Genomic DNA, 17,464 nt, shown 5'->3' with positions numbered 1-17,464 from the left:
GCGGCGAAATGCAGCTACAAGCAAATGTGATTATATTCCGTGATTCTCTGGGTAAAGGCGTCTACTGTTTATTCACACATATACATTTAACAACAATTAAACTAATAAAAAACATATATTACACCAACAAACACTAAATAGGAAATAAAAACCCGAAATAAATGAGTGGAAAATGTGACTTCCGCTCGTACGTTCCCCCAGACTTCCGGTTCACTTCCGCGGTTGCACATCACAGCCAAGCAGCTGCGGTCACTTTTTCCAAGATGAAGATCGTCACCTGGAATATAAACGGGATCCGGACTTTCAGAGGCGGAATCAAACAGGCTCTGGATTCTCTGGACGCAGATATCATCTGTGTGCAGGAGACCAAAGTGACAAGTAGGTGGTTAACCTACTTGGCAGCCGCCATGTAACGCACCACACACACTCATGTGCATGTGAGGACAGTTATGATAACACAGATCCCCCTCCACTCCTCAGGAGACCTGCTGGACGAGAGGAGCGCCATCGTGGACGGCTACAACTCATATTTCAGCTACAGTCGAGGACGCAGCGGATATTCAGGTTAATTACAGAGTCACGACAAGTTCATTTTAAAGTCATTGAGTCCCTCACAGTAATGTTGAAATGCCCCTGATGTTGTAATGTGTTATGACAACTGACACAGACGTCAGTGAATAAAGAAAAGACCTAGTAAATTTGCAGTATTGGCACAATTCTTGTTATACTAATACTATTGTTTGGACAAATCGACATCGAAAATGTTCCATTAACTTACTTTATTAATCTCTAAATTAAGATAATCCTTTATCCTTTATTAGTTCCACAATGGAGAAATTTGCAGTGTTACAGCAGCAAGAGTCAAAAATAAGCATCAGCAAGTAATAATAAGTAAGTGTCAAGATAATAATACTTAAGTGTAAGGAAAATATAATATATACAGTGTAAAAACAAGAATAATATGTGCAGTGAATGGTTTGCACATGAATCATTGTATTGCACAGACGGAGTGAATATTGCACAGTTAAGAAAGTTAAACCAGAGTTAGTCCATAATGGGTGCGTGTAGTTCTACTGGGAGCAGAACTGGTTGTTCAGTCGACCTGCGATACCTCTCCTTCAGACACTGGATCAGTCTGTCACTGAAGGAGCTGCCCAGTACTGCGGTGGTGTCCTGCAGGGGGTGGGACCGGTTGTTCATCAGAGAAGACAGCCAGCCATCATCCTCCACTGGGTCAAGGGGATATCCCAGGGCCAAGCTGGCCCCCCTGTTTCTGCGTTATTCAAAAATATCAAAATAACATCAGAGTTTTCATTAAAAGACAAATTGTAGTTGGAATTTTTCCCACTATATTCACTAAGAACACAGTCTTCTAAATTAAAAGATTATTGTAATGTATTGACACTTATTTATTAGTCAAGTAGAATATCCCTGTAACCACTGCTCTACAGTTGCAGCTGTAACATTACTGCACCATGCAAACTAACTCACTTCCCATTCCTGATGTGCACAGGCGTTGCCACTTATTGTAAGGACAGTGCCACTCCCATCGCTGCTGAGGAGGGTCTCACTGGTCTGCTCACCAGCCACGAAGGGGCAGTGGGATGCTACGGTGACCACGCTGAGTTTTCAACCGAGGAGCTGCAGCTGTTGGACAATGAAGGACGAGCCATCATCACACAGCACCGAATCATGTAAGAGAGAATAATGTACTTTGAGGTTTCTGTGAGGAGTCTGTGTTTTTTCATAAAAGCAATTACCTATGCAATCCCATCTTGTGTTTATATTTAGGGTTCTCTCATCTTATTTGGAGTATTTACTAGTTTCAAAGGTGAAACAAGACAAATACTTCCAACCATGTATCTTACAAAATAGCAGATTAGTTCCCTTCTTTGTCATTTATCATGTTTAAATAAATATTTGGGGAGTTATAGACTTTTGGTAAAAAAAACCAATACATTTGAAGAGGTCACTTTCAGCCTAGCAAATTTTGAAATGGGAGATTCTATAGTGTTTCTACTTTTTTCTGTCACAGTATATTAGCTGTAGTTGACTATGCTCTTTCTGTTTTAAGCCTTGTTTCTTTCTCCCCAGGTGTCAGGACAAAGTGCAAACTGTTACCGTCATCAACGTGTACTGTCCACGGGCTGATCCTGAAAAGCCGGAGCGAAAACTGTTCAAACTGCAGTTCTACAAGCTGCTTCAGTGTCGGGCTGAAGCTGTACTGAAAGATGGCAGGTGAGTGCTGAGACCTGAAAAGTTGCATGTGTATCCTGCTTCTACCACTTTAGGACTGTTGTTCATTTGAGCTTGAACAAAGCTGTCGATCTTACCATAATTTATGATCAATGACAAATGGGATGTAAACCCCATTTTTGGACAAGTTATCATGAAAATGTTACATTAACTTACTCTATTAATCTCTATTTATCATATTTTTTAAATGTTAAAAGGAACAAACTCAAGTTTTTTCTCTGCTTTTTATTTTTTCAGCCACGTGATTGTTTTAGGAGATGTAAATACATCTCACCGGCAGATAGACCACTGTGATCCCTGCGATATTGTAAGTAAAAGTTAGAATGATGTCATATGAATATTCGTTTTTTTTAACCTCGAAATAGTTCAACATTTTGGGGGAAACACTTTCAGTATCTTATAAAGTTTGATGTGAAGATGAACAACTCTCTTGTGACTGTAAATTGATTATCAAACTATATCCAGCAGCTGATTAGCTCAGAATAAATACAGGAAATAGGTGGAGACAGTGGAGAAACTGACATGAGTGGTATCAGTCTGAGCAAGGAAACTAATTAAAGTCTTTCCCAAATGTCAAACTATCCCTGTAATATAATAAAATGTAAATGTGTGTTTGCATATTCATCATAATAAAACTATATGTACTTTGTGTTTGTCCTTACTTAGGAGGATTTTGGTGAAAATCCTGGCAGGAAATGGCTGAATGGTTTCCTGCACGGTGGCAAACAAGAGGAAGACAGGAACGAGGAGGAACTCGATGAAGAATCTGAGGTAACTCCGACAGATCCCGTCCACGGAGGGAAATTTGTGGATACGTTTCGCTATTTCCACCCAACTCGAACAAACGCCTTCACGTGCTGGTCCACACTCACTGGAGCGCGGCAGACAAACTATGGCACCCGCATTGATTATATATTCGCTGATTGCCAGCTCGCCAAGGAGCAGTTTGCGACGGCGGACATCATGCCAGAGGTGGAGGGGTCAGACCACTGCCCTGTGTGGGGGCAACTGAGCTGCCCTCTCTTGCCCAACTCTAAGCCTCCTCCCCTTTGTACTCGCTACCTGCCAGAGTTTGCTGGCAAGCAGCAGAAACTCTCACGCTTCCTTGTTAAGGTTGATCCAAAGTCAGCTCAGTCTGAGCAGAGGGATGTTTTACCTGGATCTCAGGAGGAGGGAGAAAAGATGGAGAATTTAAACCCACTGGGAGCTGGAAATGTCTCTGGTAAAAAGCGGGGATTAACATCAGATTCTGTTGTCCCAAGAGGGAAAAAGACAAAGACAGTAAAGACTAATTCAAAGCCACAAGGCAGCCTCCTTTCCTTTTTCAAACCTAAACCCACAAATGTTGTTCCCCCTGCTGAAGCCCCTTTGAGACAGTGTGAAACACCTCTCAGCCTGGATAACACCTCAACACAAACCTCACAAAAAGAGTCCACAACGAGAGAAAATGTTTCCTCAGTCACAGACAGAGTTCCTGAAGATACAGATACGGTGAATAATCATTCCCCACAGACGTGCACCAGCAGCACCGCAGAGAAATGTAACAAACAGGTGAAGACAAAACATTCAACCACACAACCCACTGTGGGACACTCGGGTGCCAACAAAGGAGCATCATCTGTGTTTTGGAAGTCAGTTCTTCACGGACCACCTCCACCGCCCTCCTGTAAGGTCCACGGGGAACCCTGTGTGCTGCGTACTGTAAAGAAGGAGGGGCCAAACATGGGTAAACAGTTCTTCGTGTGTGCACGTCCTCAGGGCCATGCCTCCAATCAGGAGGCTCGATGTAATTTCTTTGCGTGGGTTGACAAGGGAAAGTAACATATTTAACACAGATCATTTTTTCTGCCGTAGCAGTAAAACCTCTACCACAAATAATTACTGAAAGACTAACCCACAGATGTCTCGTCATTTCATAGCTTTTAATTGTTGACAGTGTTTTTTTCTGAGCTAAATAATAAAAGAGATTAGTTTTCTACTATTTTGAGTTTGTATTTATTTATTCTCAGAGCTGAAACTATTTAATTATCTCTGCCAAGTAGGTTATACATTTTCACCCGTGTTTGGTTTATATCTGAGCAAGATTATGAAAAAACTACTAAAACGCTTGGGCTTGAATGGAACCGATTGCATTTTGTTGCAGATAAAGGAGTGGATCCAGGGATTCTTTTTTTTCACTTTCTTTAAGATTTACTTAAAGACGAAAACTCAAAAATCCAGGTAGTTTTAATCTCCATCTTGTTAAGATGACTGAGATACAATGAGATCAAAGCAAAGCTGATGGCTTGAACAAACACGAAAACTCACCAAATCAGGCCTGGTGAAAATTTACGGATTCTGGAGTAATTGGAAATTATTAGTGATATATATTTATGTGTTATTTCATGCATGGCTGGGTGTTTCTTTGCTATATTCATTTATAACTTATTCTTCCTTCTCCATTTAGGAGAAGGCTCCTTTGATGATGAGTCTTCCATCTCATCAAAGGAGCCTTCTTCATTTAGGAGAGCTGGATTCAAAGATACACCCACAACGCTTGATCCAGTAGAACATAGTCTAGGTCCTCAGCATCAGAGATTTCCGACTCAGAATCAAGACCAATAATTGAACGAACAGAGCAGTGACGTGTTTATCCTTCCCGCGAAAACGCACGCAACACTGAGCCGTTTCGTCCGGTCCCTGTTTGAACTCCCCCCCCCGGCCGCATCAGGTCCCGAGATCGCACAGTGCTGCTCGCAGCCCTAGTTTATAGTGAAGCTTCTCAATTGTGAAGGTTTCCAACCCTTGACTGTTTTATATTATAAATTTGCATGTCTTGGAGATAAGGATGTTGGTTATTGAAACAAGCGATTTGAGAATGTCATCTTGGGCCCTAAGAAATTGTAAGGGACATTTTACACTTTTTCCCGACTTTAAATGACACATGATACTAGACAAATCAGTTGAGTTTCAGATTAGTGATTCGAATGTGCAGCCCTACTTGTGCTCATTGCATGAAACTGCCCCACATCATATACTGTAGCTTCTGATTGTCCAAGATAATCTGCAGTGAGGATTGTGAAATTGTGCCCACTAGATGGAGATGATAGTGAGCTGATGACACAAAGCTGAAGCACAGACAAGTAACTTTCCACAGCATCACATTTTATTGACACAACCAGCTGCACAGCCACAGAATAACCACTGTGACGTAAGCCAGTTGGCGGAGTATTCTAATCTGGAGCTAGTTTTTATTTCTTTGGGTTTATATTACATTTGAAAGACTGTTCGACTATCCCCCCCCCTCACTAAAGTACTGGCAGTATCCAGTTGCAGTATTTTATAAAGTAACAGAGCCCCACACGTGGCCTGACAAGTACGGAGGAAACAGGAGGGGCTTGGTTTCTGACATGGCAGGAAAGATCTTTTTTTAACGCACGCAAATGACTACTTCCCTCATTTTTCTCAGTCCTTTCACGGTTGCAAAAAACCCAATGACTCTGTAAAAGACGTGTTTTGGACATGAATCAGCTAACAAGCGTTTAAAGTTAACCCTGCTACCTCTGTCAAGACTGAAGACATCCATCTTTCATCCATTAGAGCGGTGAGTACAAGAAGAATCCCTGTGGGGCAGCACTCTGCATCTGTATTTGTGCCACAATACAGTTCCACACTCACACAGATACTGTCTTAAATTATTGTTTTACCTTTAATAAGGTACTATACACTCACAGCTCATTTCTTACACTTTAACTATGTGTTCTCATTTGCAGTATGTGCTGTTACTGGCATACTGGCAGAATGCATAGCACAGATGTGGGATTTTATAAATGACTCACTGAAATGGGATATCATCTTGGCTGAAATTTGCTGGCATACCGTTTGGTATAAATATAAAGTGTTTGATGCACGTGTTTCTCCGGATACAAAATGTCTCCTTGTGAGCTGTACTGCCACACACGTGTGTTATGTTATACATAAGTTTGTTTAATTGTCCTAGACTTTCATTCAAATCCCTGAAGTAATTTGAGGGCAAATGCAGCAGCCAAATCTCTTTATTCAAATTCATCCCCATCTGGACAGACCTCAAATTGTGAGAGTTTTCTAGAAACCTTCCAAACAGCCTGTGGATGTGATCCTTTGTTTTCCTTTTGTTACAATGAATAAATAATAAACCTTTTTTAAGACATGTAAAAAAGATCTGCCACCAGCGTGTACAGTCCATTATGTGAGATCGTAGAAACAGACACGTTTCCAGTAATCAATTGTGTCAGGGTGAGATAACGAAACATGTGGGTGTTTCTCTGGTGAGCAAGCAAAGCCCTTATCTAGTTACGTAGAACTTCATCAACCAACTGAAATGTCACTGAGAAGTGGATGACATTTGAGGTTTGACATCGAAGTCACAGACTGAGCATGTTTTTGTAGTATGCAGGAAGCATGATATGTGGCACAGCATGTCCTTATATGATGTTTAAATATTGAGATGTCTGCTGTTATAAACAATATTTAAACACCCTACTGGACTACAAGGATCTTTTTCATGGGTCACATGTGTTGCATGACATGACCATTTCTACAGCTCAGCTTTGTTTTGGATCAAGCACATGATAACTTGTGAGCACGCACCATGTTTCCACTCCTGAGCACACTCACATGTTGGCAATCTTAAAAAAGCACTTATCTCCTAAGCTAATTACCATCACTGTGACTTCCAGCAGGATGCAAACTGTCAGTGAGTATCTGCCCATGGTGAGGCAAAAGCCCACCTTGGAGGAGACCCATTCTGGGCCTTCTTTCTACTCCCATAGTCTGCAGTGACATGGTAATCAGTCTCCAGCATGATAAGAGTCCATGTAAATTTGCAGAGTTCCTGGGTTTACCTGTAGCCTCGAACTGCAGACTGTCGGGAAACTAGAAGCAATTGATTCCCATTGTTTGGGCTCCGGTGTTGACACCTTCACAGTGCAGACACCTGGTGAGCGGATCCCTACAGCGTCTTTGTCACTGAAACTACCTGTAACTGTAAAGGGTTAAGTATGGGTGTTCCCATTTCCCTCTTACTCCCTCCCAGCCTCTAATCCCTCTCACTCTCTCCCCTCTTCACTACCAAGGAGCTTTGAAGAGACTCCCTAAGAGCTAAGCTGCACAAAACTGAGCCAAATTTACACCAGGAATTATTATTTCGATATCCAGAAAAAGGCAGCTGGGCTAAGGGTAAGTTACGCAGTTTTGTGTGTGTGTGTCTTTGGGTTTCATATGTTGAGGAAGGAAAGGGAAGGGCTAACTGTCAATCGTAAGCTGGTCTTGCATCAGACAAGAAACCATGTGGCGTGCAGTGCTAGATAGTAAGGCTGCATTAATCTCCACTATGTTTCACTGAGCGTGTGTTGTTCATTGACAAGATTAGTCTAATGATTGTTTCAGAATAATAGGACATTTTAACTACAATACATTGAGCACATTGGAAACTGCATCAGGGAAGGTTGTTGGGGTAAAACAAAAAAAAGGCTGTAGAAACTTTTGGGGTTTTATTACTTCTTTGTTTCCACTGAGCTATACGCCGTGGCCAATGAATTGTCTAACGTGGAACAAGTTTTCAGTTAATTTGGTTTGTCAAGTTTCTCCAGCTTCTCCAGCTTCCCCACTCCACATTTAAAATGCATAGCAGGCCCTGTTTTAAAACATCTGCCTCCTCCAATGTGAGCGAGTCTTTTTGCGAAACTTAAAGTGGAACACGTTGCTGACATTTAGTCCAAATTCTTTGTGGCTTGAGTGTGTTGGCCACGAGCCGTGGGAAAGTCATTGCGTTTGTAGCTGAAGAAAGTTAGTCCAACCAAACTTGACCTGAGGCCAGTATGCAGGCAAAGGACTACTCTGTATTTAGACTAAATAGCACCATTTACACAGAAAGCCTTTGTTTGTCTCTGTGGGTCTCTGCTATCAAGCACAAAGTTGTAGGGATTGTTCAGCGACAAGCGTAGGAAAAGGGGGGAAATTCCAGTTTTGTGTAAAACTCTTTAGGAATGTCACAACGACTGTGTCTTTAGGGGTCAGATGTGAAAATCCTGAGGACACTCAGAAGAAGGGAAGTATCTCATGACCCCTGTGGCAGGAGGGCAGACCTACGCTCATTCCCAGAGCACGTCCATGCCAGCTTTGTGTGGCCCACAGTAGATTAGAGCAACATAAGTCCTCTGACAACATTTGTTACTTTAAGCCCTTAATATCACACAAGCTTTAAACTGACACAGCTAACGTGTCAAATTTCCTCTCGAATTTTTTTTTTGTAATCCAGAAGTTTTTTTTCTCCTCACATCTGAGTTAGGGAGGAGAACTCCAAATTGAACCCGTGGCAAAGGAGTTCGCCAGAAGAAGAAAACATCATAAATCCAAGATTCATGTTGTCTTTGGCAAGTGGGAGAAATTACAGTGGTGTGTCTCCAGACTTTATAGGCCTGCCATTTTGAAGCTCCAAAGCTTTTTTTTCTGTTTGTATTGTAGGCTACTAGTCGTATTCAAAGTTTCTTGAGTGCTGTGGCTTTCCTCAAATAGGCTTTGTTTACCTTTAAGTGGCTGAGGAGTTTTAAATACCTTTGCCAGTCGCTTAAATAAATCTATATTTATTGTGCCGGAGACCAGAGCCCGTCCTGAGTGAGTTCTTTAGTTGTTAAGATTTCAGTTTCTTTTTTTCCCCACAAATAATGGAAAGTTTGTCAGATCTGTGCTTTCTAGGTGCGCAGTAGATTTCGATAAGCAACTATTAAGCAAATTCAAAAGTGGTTGTCTCTTTTCTTCCAGAAAATTTTAAAGCGAAATCTTGAGTCAAGCAAACGTGAATCTTTTAAAGTCCCTAAAGCAACAACCTCAGTAACAACCAAAACAATGGAGCTTCAGAAGATGAATGGACACAGCAAAGAAGAAGGGTAAGACTCCTAAACAAACCATATAGATCACATCACAGTTAATGTGTCGTGAGCTAATAATATATATATATATTTTTTCCTGTTGTATAGGTTTGATGGGCTGGACGTCATGGCTGAACACGAGGAGTTCCTCCCACATAAGACTGGTGCTATGAAAGAAATGCGCTTTACAGATGTGAGTGATTTTTCTCAGTTTGTTGTATTGCTGTACTATGTGTGTCTTTGTGTGTGGCTGTGTGTGTGTGTGTGTTTGTGAGCCCAGCGGCTGTATGAAAACCAAATCTACCTTGTTTAAAAGGTAAACAGCCACTTATTGACCCAAACGCAAATATTCATGAAAGATGCAAATACTCATCACATGCACCAGCACCTAACGAGTCTCGTGCTTCCCAGCAGAAAACCGCCAGGAACCAGTCCACACATTAATGGCCGATAATGTAAATAAATGGATTGACATTGACTTTTGATTTAATATTGAGTTTAAAATGTTGATCACCTGAGCATACTGTGCATGTCGTATGTAGTACTCCTTAAATAATAACCACAACACATTCTTTCAAGCCTCAGAAGGTCTTGAAATAGCATAGAATGTTTGAAAATATCTCAAATGGAAGATTTTGGATGAGCCAGTTAAAATAGGCCGATTGCAGATGCTAAAAATGTAATTATATTCTCGTCTATATAAACACAGTACATGCGCTATGTTTAGGTTTGTCCGTGGAGAAAATACGCAGCCAACACGAGACAAAGCCCTTATATCGGAGTATTTCATGTTCAGTTATCTTGAGATTCCATGAAAAATATCTGACCCTTACTAGGTTTTGTTTGTTTATAGCTCTTTGTGATCCGTGTTCTTTGACCCGCACATGGAACAAGCTGATTTAAAGGAGGGAGAATTGTGGTGGGGGGTACTGGGGGGGGTGTGAGGTGTTAGTAAATGGTTTACGAGGCTCCCAGGTCAGTTAGAGGTAGAGGCACTCCTAACTTTACAGAATTTTGCTTATGGCCACAGGGACTTCAGGACAAATCCCAGTGGGCTGGTGTACCATCAAAAATAAATCCATAAAGTTTTAACCAGCCATGTCTGTCTCTTTACTGGCCCTCCGTTGTGCTGAGTGCACGTTACGAGGCTGTGTTCACTGGCCAACTACCACAACTAAGTTACTTCACGTTAAGTTACTTAAAGTTAATCACGGTCACAACTCATGTCCCCGTCTATCAGAAGATGTTTCTTTGCTGTAATCCTTGTGCTGTTGTGGGATTTTGTTTCAGAATTTGATTTTCATCTTCTGTTGTCTTCTCGCTGCAGTTCGAGGGAAAGACTTCATTTGGCATGTCCGTCTTTAATCTCAGTAACGCCATAATGGGCAGTGGAATTCTGGGATTGGCTTTTGCAATGTCCAACACTGGAATCATTCTTTTTTTGTGAGTATGAAGCCAAACACACAAACTATATGTCTGACTGTTTATGTATTTGTCTATCCGTGTAGATGCATGCATTTGCCCACTGCATCCTTAAAATACTCTTGTCCAAAGAGGATATTGTAGTATACTATATTCAGCTTCTTCTTATGACTTATATTTAGTATTTGGGTTAAGCTAAATGTGCGCGCTCCTTGAGGTTGCAAGAATAAAGCATGGCTGTTAGATGAGTGTGTTCAACACAGTGAAGATGTGTGCAAGTCATTTTGCCCATGTCTTAATGGCTTCTGTATCCGTTTGATCCTTTATTTTAAGAATATTTCAAGACGTGATAATATTGCATTACATGTTTTGCATAGTTAATTATTTGTTGTGTATGTTTTAATCATTTTGCTGTTACTGGTGTTTCACTTTGAGTTGGATATTTGATTTCAGGTTATAATTAGGATTAGGTCAAGGTTTGTGTTGTTGGATGCAGTCAGTGGAGGGTCCTTATAAGGCTAGAAGCAGGGCCACAGGGGTGTGTCTGTCATCTGTGTGTTTGTGTTAGGACAGGTATGTGTGGTGACAGGGGCCTGAGCTCTGTGCAGGAATATGTTTGTGTGTGCCTGTGTGGCCCGTGGGTGTAAATGTGCGCCTACAACTGCTACTGCGCAAAGCCTGATCTGTCACATTGTACATTAGAGCTCATGCACACGCAGCTTCTCTAAATCAGATTTGAGCTGTTAAATATAGACCTTAGTGAACAGATCCAAGGCACGCCTGCTTGGATCAGACCTGTGCTATGTGGCGGGGGGTTGGGGAGTCTCTTAAAGCCAAGCCAAACTCTCTTGTGAGGGTGGAAAAGAACAGCGACTAAAGATGATTCCCACTGATTGAATATTAACAGAATTATCTTTTACTATTGTCTTTGTAGATAAAATTAAATCCCCTCTCTCGTGTCTTCACAGAATCCTGTTGCTGTCCATTGCCATTCTGTCTGCGTATTCCATCCATCTCCTGTTGAAAAGTGCTGGAGTTGTCGGTGAGCCAGAGCTACGCTCACTTAGCATATGAGGCCACAGAATAAATTCTGTATTCAAAACTTATCACACACAAATATAATGTTCATGTGCTTTCAGGGATCCGGGCGTATGAACAGCTGGGGAATCGGGCGTTTGGCCCTGTGGGAAAAATAGTGGCTGCGTGCATTATAACAGTACACAACATTGGAGGTACGATGTCTTTTTATAAAATCTTTTTTTTGCTATATTTAAACCTGATGCCATCAGATCAACACACCATAGTAAATTACCAAAATAAACTTGTTTCATTTTCCTTTTAGCAATGTCCAGCTATCTCTTCATCATCAAGTCTGAGCTTCCTCTGGTTATTCAAGCTTTTCTTGAAGCTGAAGTAAACACCGGGTGAGTGTAGTAGGATTACTCTGATTTATGCATATACCTCAGTAGACTCACGTTTTAGTTTTTCTGCAGAACTGATTTTGTTTGTTTGTTTGTTTGACTGTTTCTTAGAGAGTGGTACATGAATGGAAACTACTTGATCATCATTGTTAGCATTTCCATCATTCTTCCTCTAGCACTCATGAAACAACTTGGTATGTTTTTCATCCTGTCATCACATTTTCTTTAGTTGATTACCTTTATTTTCTCATATATGTCACGTCTCTACGACCTGTTTTTTATGCTGTGTTTACTCTCATATTCTGAAATTCAAAGCATCATCTCTTCCAGTGTTTCTCCTGAGTTTGTGACTGAATCATTTTCTAATCCAGGTTACCTGGGCTACACCAGTGGCTTCTCCCTCTCTTGCATGGTGTTTTTCCTCATTTCGGTAAGTCGGCAAAGAGCCAAATAAAGATTCATACAATATCTTCAGCTGTTCCTCTGTTTAACGTTTTATCTCGGATTGCTGTCAATCTCCAGGTTATCTACAAGAAATTCAATATTCCGTGTCCGCTGGGAGATGCTGATCATTCTAATATGACTGTTATTGCTGACGACCACGCTCCCATGAATGAGACGAGCGACTTCTGTGAAGCCAAGATGTTTACCGTCAACTCACAGGTTAGTGGAATATCATTTACACATCGCCAAGTGTCGGCTGTATATCCATTTCCTGGCGAGCGCAGTGAAGCGCGTTATGTCAACAGCTGTATTGATTATAGGTAAACTATTGGCTGCATATTACTCACCAACATTTGTTGTTCTCTGCTTTTAGACCGCGTACACAATCCCAATCCTGGCCTTCGCTTTTGTCTGTCACCCCGAGGTGTTACCGATCTACACCGAACTGCGAGAGTAAGTCAGAAAACATCGTATTTCCTTCAAATGTGTTGAAGAAGAAAGCTGAGCTAAAAGGTTTTAATAAAATTCTTTTAATTTTCTTTGCAGTGCCACCAAGAAACGTATGCAGGGTGTCGCCAACATTTCCATCTTGGCCATGTTTGTCATGTACCTGCTGACGGCTCTTTTTGGTTACCTCACTTTTTATGGTAAGAGACTCAAAAGGTCACTCTGTTCTGATGTTGTGATTGGCAAGATTTCTAATGAATGGCCCACTTGTGCCCAGTGCTCATACGCATTTTCCGATGTTGTGAATGAGGGTCTATGCCAGGTGAGATACTGTATATCAAGCGGTGTGTGCTTCTCTCTGTGTGTGTATAGGTGGTGTGGAGTCCGAGCTGCTCCACACCTACATTCGCTTGGGCCTCCGGGACGTCCTGATTCTCTGCGTGCGTCTGGCGGTGCTGGTGGCTGTCACGCTCACTGTCCCCGTGGTTCTGTTTCCGGTGAGATATTCATCATATTAGAAAAGAAAGAAGTAATTGTTACTTTACACATTTCATAAAAAAAGAAAGGGTTGACCTCAATAAATATATTTTAATTATAAAATATAGCTTCTATAATTGTATTTACTAAGAATAGATAAATGCAGTATGAAAGCCATTATGGAGGCTTATTAAAATCATTATCATGAAAGTGATGACCCCTAGTGGTTAAAAAATTGTGTATTCATTCTAATAAACCAAATATTTTATTGGCAGATAAGCCTGAGACCAGTTTATGACTTGGGGCTTTTCTTTTTTAAGTAGGTCACTTCCTACCAAGGTTGTCCAAGAACATCCTGAACTCACAGCTGGAACATTACGAGTTCATGAGGCTTCTAATGTCGCCTCTTTACCACATTAGTGGCGCTGCAGAAGGGATCTATGCAAATACACACAGTCTGAGAAAGTAAGAATAGAGTTAGTTTCAAGGTTCTGAAAATAACTCAGTTTCAGAGCAAAACTTCTCAAACCAGCTGTTTCTGTTCCAGCACTGTGTTGAGTGTATGGAGCCTCTTCAGACTTCAGACTCATCTACAGATGCTGAAAGGGACCAGTTTTTAAAATGGCTGGAAAGCATCCAGAATAAAAGAGATTATTAAAAATGCAGCGTCAATCAGCAAACATGCCGTAGTTTTCTCTAACATTATATCCTACACATGTTTACACTCAAACTGAGGCCATGCGTCATCCAGCTGTTGGCAACTGCCTTATGTTGATGTTGCAAAATGCTGTGAAAACTCCAATAGGAGGTCGGAATACTCCTCACGACATAATTCCATTATTGCTTATTCCGACGCTGACCTTATTCCTGTTAAAGTAATCAGAACATGCTGTTTGCATGGCAGTGCCTTATTCAGATTATTGTCTTAAATCAATTAATATACAGGATTTCAGTGTCCATGTAAAAGGGTTTCTTGAGTTTTTTCCCCCAAAAGACAATACTGTATTTCTGTTTCGAGTGTGAACCGCTGCTGTTGCTCTGTAGACTGAAACTGTCAAGTATGTTGCACTTCTGGTCTTGTACGTCATGTACAAACAAATATTTATGCCCTCAAGGGGCGATGGAAAATGCTCGCCAAAATGTCAGAAAGCTGGAAGATGGAGTTACTGTATACGCGTAGCGCCAAATGAACAGTGGCATAACTCTGTTACCTGTGGTGATAAAACCAGATGACCTTTATTTTAAATCATTTTATCAGTCTTAGTACTTGTTATCTTGTTTGTAAACGGAAACATTTTTTCCTTCCATCCTTCTGCAGATCCGCAGGGCTCTGCTCCAGATCTTGTTCCCTGACAAGCCTTTCCACTGGGCCAGACACGCAGGCATCGCATTCTGTCTCATCTTCTTGGTCAACCTGCTTGTTATCTTCGTGCCCTCTATCCGCGACATTTTTGGCATCATCGGTATGTTTACACAGGAAGAAACGCTGTTTAGTCTGGGCTTCAGTGAGGATTTTTTGTATTAACTGCATCATCTGGAAGCTGTGTAATCACTTTCTGTGTGCCGCCTTAACTTCTCTGTTCTCCACCTTCATCTACAGGAGCCACATCTGCCCCCACCCTCATCTTCATCCTACCCGGAATCTTCTATGTCCGGATTGTTCCTGAAGAGCAGGAGCCTTTACTGTCCAGACCTAAGATTCAGGTACAAGTCGATTCCTTTAGCTATATATGAAATTACATTAATCTTCTCTCGTGTAGCGCTTCCTTGGCCTCGATCACCACAAGATCCTAAGCACTGGGTTCTTTTGTTTCTCAACCAGTCCCTGTAATACACCTCGTTCATGATATGTACTGTTTTCAACCTGCATGAAAATAACTTGTAACTGAGTAAATAGCGGTGTTAACCCTTGTGATCCTAGGAAATAATACCTCAGCTTTAAAGCCTGTTCATTAACACCGACAAAGAGGGAATGTATATGAAAATAAATCATTTATTAAACAAACATTTTATTAAATGATTAACTCACCTTCAGGATAACCTCTCTAAGGCAAAACCCAGAACTGCAGGAGGTGTCCTTTAAATATAGATAACAGAAAATGTACGGCACTTTGCCAAAGCTATTCATGTCAAAGATCAGACTTTAACCGGACATATAATAAATGTGCTCGGGTACAAAGTAGCATTAAGCAACAAAAGTTAATTCAAACACAGTCAGTCTCCCTCGAAGCCAGAGGTGCAACCATGCTGTTCCGGTCACGTGGTGCGCTGCCCCCGTGCGGCTCCTGCGTCCGTTTATTTTTTTTACGAACTAGCATAGCATTAGCTGAATGCTAACAAGTGGCCACACAGCTCCCACAGTCAAAACAACAAAACACTTCCTAAAAGACACTTTACATTCACCTGTTACACTTGACTTCACTTTTTGTAGCTAGCTTCCACATTAGGAGAAACACACGCCACTTCCCGCGCTGTTTCATCCAATCGCTCGGGCCTGCGCTCTCCTCTAGTCCCGCCCCCCTCTTGACCAATCAAAACCTCGATGTCTCTCCGCACTGACCAATCAGAGGCAGATAATACAGGAAGACACCTGAAATGATCCAGATGCTTTCGCCCCACATGTTAGGAGATGAACCCCCAAAACAAACTATAGGGAGGTTACACATCTTAAAGGGACAAACCCTATAGTGTTGCTACTGCATTACTTTATTATTGTACATGTTGTTGACACAGATGTTGTTGTGTTTCCTTCCACCTCTGCAGGCTGCATGCTTTGCTGCTCTGGGCTTCATCTTCATGATCATGAGTTTGTCGTTCATCATCACCGACTGGGTGACTGGAGAGTCCAGAAGCGGAGGTGGACACTAGCTGCCACGACCGAACAGCGATACCATGAAAACAATGCAACCAAAGCTCCCTGTCATTAAATTACCCCCTAATCTGCAGAGCTCTACGGTTCGGCTGCACAAGACGAAAGATATGTGAAGGGCCTTCCACCAAAACAACAACAACAACAAAAAAAGAAAAGAGAAATTCAAAAGTGAAGATGGGGCCGACAAAAGGTCCAAAGGACAAAAGGTCCTGTAACGGAGGAGAGAACAAAGATCCATGAGAATACTAAGAAATATGTTCTGACTGATGTGTCACAGGCTGCAGCAAGGATGTGGTTTGGAGGCATGTGTAGAAATGAATAAGCCGGGAATGGAGTAACAGCATAAAGGATAAATGGGAACAGCGTGACTCAAATGGAAATCCCATTTTAGAGAATGGTTGTGTAGAGTGTCCTGGAATAGCTCAGCCGCTGCCAAACTCCGTTCCAATCTCAGAGTGTACACAACAGAAATGTGATGAGAGTTTGCTTTTTATAAAAGAAAATTACTGTCAGTGGCGATTTTGTTACATATTAAAGACATTTAAATGTGTCCAAATCTAAAAATGTCTCTCAACGTGACAGATTCAGCTCAACACGACGCGCGAGGGGTTAGTCTGCAGATCACTAACCGTTCCAATCTGTCAAACTCCAAGTTTCACTGACTTGTACATGGAAATGAATTAATGTGTTTTAATATGATCATTTGTTAATATAATTCTGACACTTAAACATGAGGTTATCATCGTCACAGCTGAGGCTGACGATCTTTCATACGATGCAGTTTTGTGGGATTTTGCTGCTAATTCATGAAGGTCAAACGTACAGTTACTGACAATCACACACAGAGAAAGACAAAGAGAGGAGGTTTGCACAATATCAAGTTTATATATGTCGCTGAAGACATCATAGCTGCAAACCAAAGACTTTATTTATTGTGTCATATTGAGATGGGTTTCAACACACTATTTAAAAAAAACAAAATCTTGTTCGGCAAAGTCCAGTTATTGAATAAACGAATAAAAGTCCGGGTTTAGAAATGCTGTTTTTCTTTCAGCACGCCCAGAAAGTGTTCAGCACGGTGAATAGTGACCTATGGATTTAAGTTAAAAATGAAAGAACCTTTTTTTTTTTTTTTAAATTTGCCATTCAGCCTGTACATTTTTAAATTAATTTGAATGTTGTTATCTGTCAATAAAATATGTCTCTCATTTGTACATGGACGGAGTTGAAGTCGTGTG

The 17,464-nt window shown here is 41.3% G+C and overlaps 2 protein-coding genes across 3 annotated transcripts; both read left to right on the top strand.

Annotated features, from left to right (window-relative positions):
- Nucleotides 1-11: 11 nt before the first annotated feature.
- Nucleotides 12-4,237, top strand: apex2 (APEX nuclease (apurinic/apyrimidinic endonuclease) 2). Its single transcript, XM_047340111.1, has 6 exons — nt 12-378; nt 481-564; nt 1,514-1,694; nt 2,095-2,238; nt 2,494-2,563; nt 2,923-4,237. Exons 1-6 carry the CDS (start codon nt 162-164, stop codon nt 4,075-4,077), a joined length of 1,851 nt encoding a protein of 616 aa, XP_047196067.1. The 5' UTR covers nt 12-161; the 3' UTR covers nt 4,078-4,237.
- A 1,423-nt stretch (nt 4,238-5,660) lies between these two features.
- LOC118111232 (sodium-coupled neutral amino acid transporter 3-like) lies at nt 5,661-17,440 on the top strand. Of its 2 annotated transcripts, none has more exons than XM_035159660.2 (16): nt 5,661-5,839; nt 9,037-9,161; nt 9,252-9,336; nt 10,471-10,586; nt 11,534-11,607; nt 11,705-11,797; nt 11,908-11,989; nt 12,098-12,180; nt 12,358-12,416; nt 12,509-12,649; nt 12,804-12,883; nt 12,977-13,077; nt 13,250-13,374; nt 14,673-14,817; nt 14,955-15,058; nt 16,118-17,440. In XM_035159660.2, exons 2-16 carry the CDS (start codon nt 9,121-9,123, stop codon nt 16,220-16,222), a joined length of 1,434 nt encoding a protein of 477 aa, XP_035015551.2. In that variant the 5' UTR covers nt 5,661-5,839; nt 9,037-9,120; the 3' UTR covers nt 16,223-17,440. The 2 variants fall into 2 exon arrangements, with proteins under 2 accessions (XP_035015551.2, XP_035015550.2); XM_035159659.2 differs by lacking the exon at nt 5,661-5,839 and adding an exon at nt 7,300-7,452.
- The last annotated feature ends 24 nt before the right edge of the window (nt 17,441-17,464 follow it).

This window comes from Hippoglossus stenolepis, chromosome 6 (assembly GCF_022539355.2).
Source record: "Hippoglossus stenolepis isolate QCI-W04-F060 chromosome 6, HSTE1.2, whole genome shotgun sequence".
NCBI classification, from domain to species: Eukaryota; Metazoa; Chordata; class Actinopteri; order Pleuronectiformes; family Pleuronectidae; genus Hippoglossus; species Hippoglossus stenolepis.
This window is presented reverse-complemented; position numbering and strand designations above follow the sequence as displayed.

Coding starts and splice junctions, on each gene's coding strand:
- apex2 (XM_047340111.1), top strand. CDS start 162: ATGAGTGGAAAATGTGACTTCCGCTCGTACGTTCCCCCAGACTTCCGG. Junction 379..480: donor GCAGGAGACCAAAGTGACAA/GTAGGTGGTTAA, acceptor TCCACTCCTCAG/GAGACCTGCTGGACGAGAGG. Junction 1,695..2,094: donor ATCACACAGCACCGAATCAT/GTAAGAGAGAAT, acceptor CTTTCTCCCCAG/GTGTCAGGACAAAGTGCAAA.
- LOC118111232 (XM_035159660.2), top strand. CDS start 9,121: ATGGAGCTTCAGAAGATGAATGGACACAGCAAAGAAGAAGG. Junction 12,884..12,976: donor ATCTACACCGAACTGCGAGA/GTAAGTCAGAAA, acceptor TTTTCTTTGCAG/TGCCACCAAGAAACGTATGC. Junction 13,078..13,249: donor TGGTTACCTCACTTTTTATG/GTAAGAGACTCA, acceptor GTGTGTGTATAG/GTGGTGTGGAGTCCGAGCTG.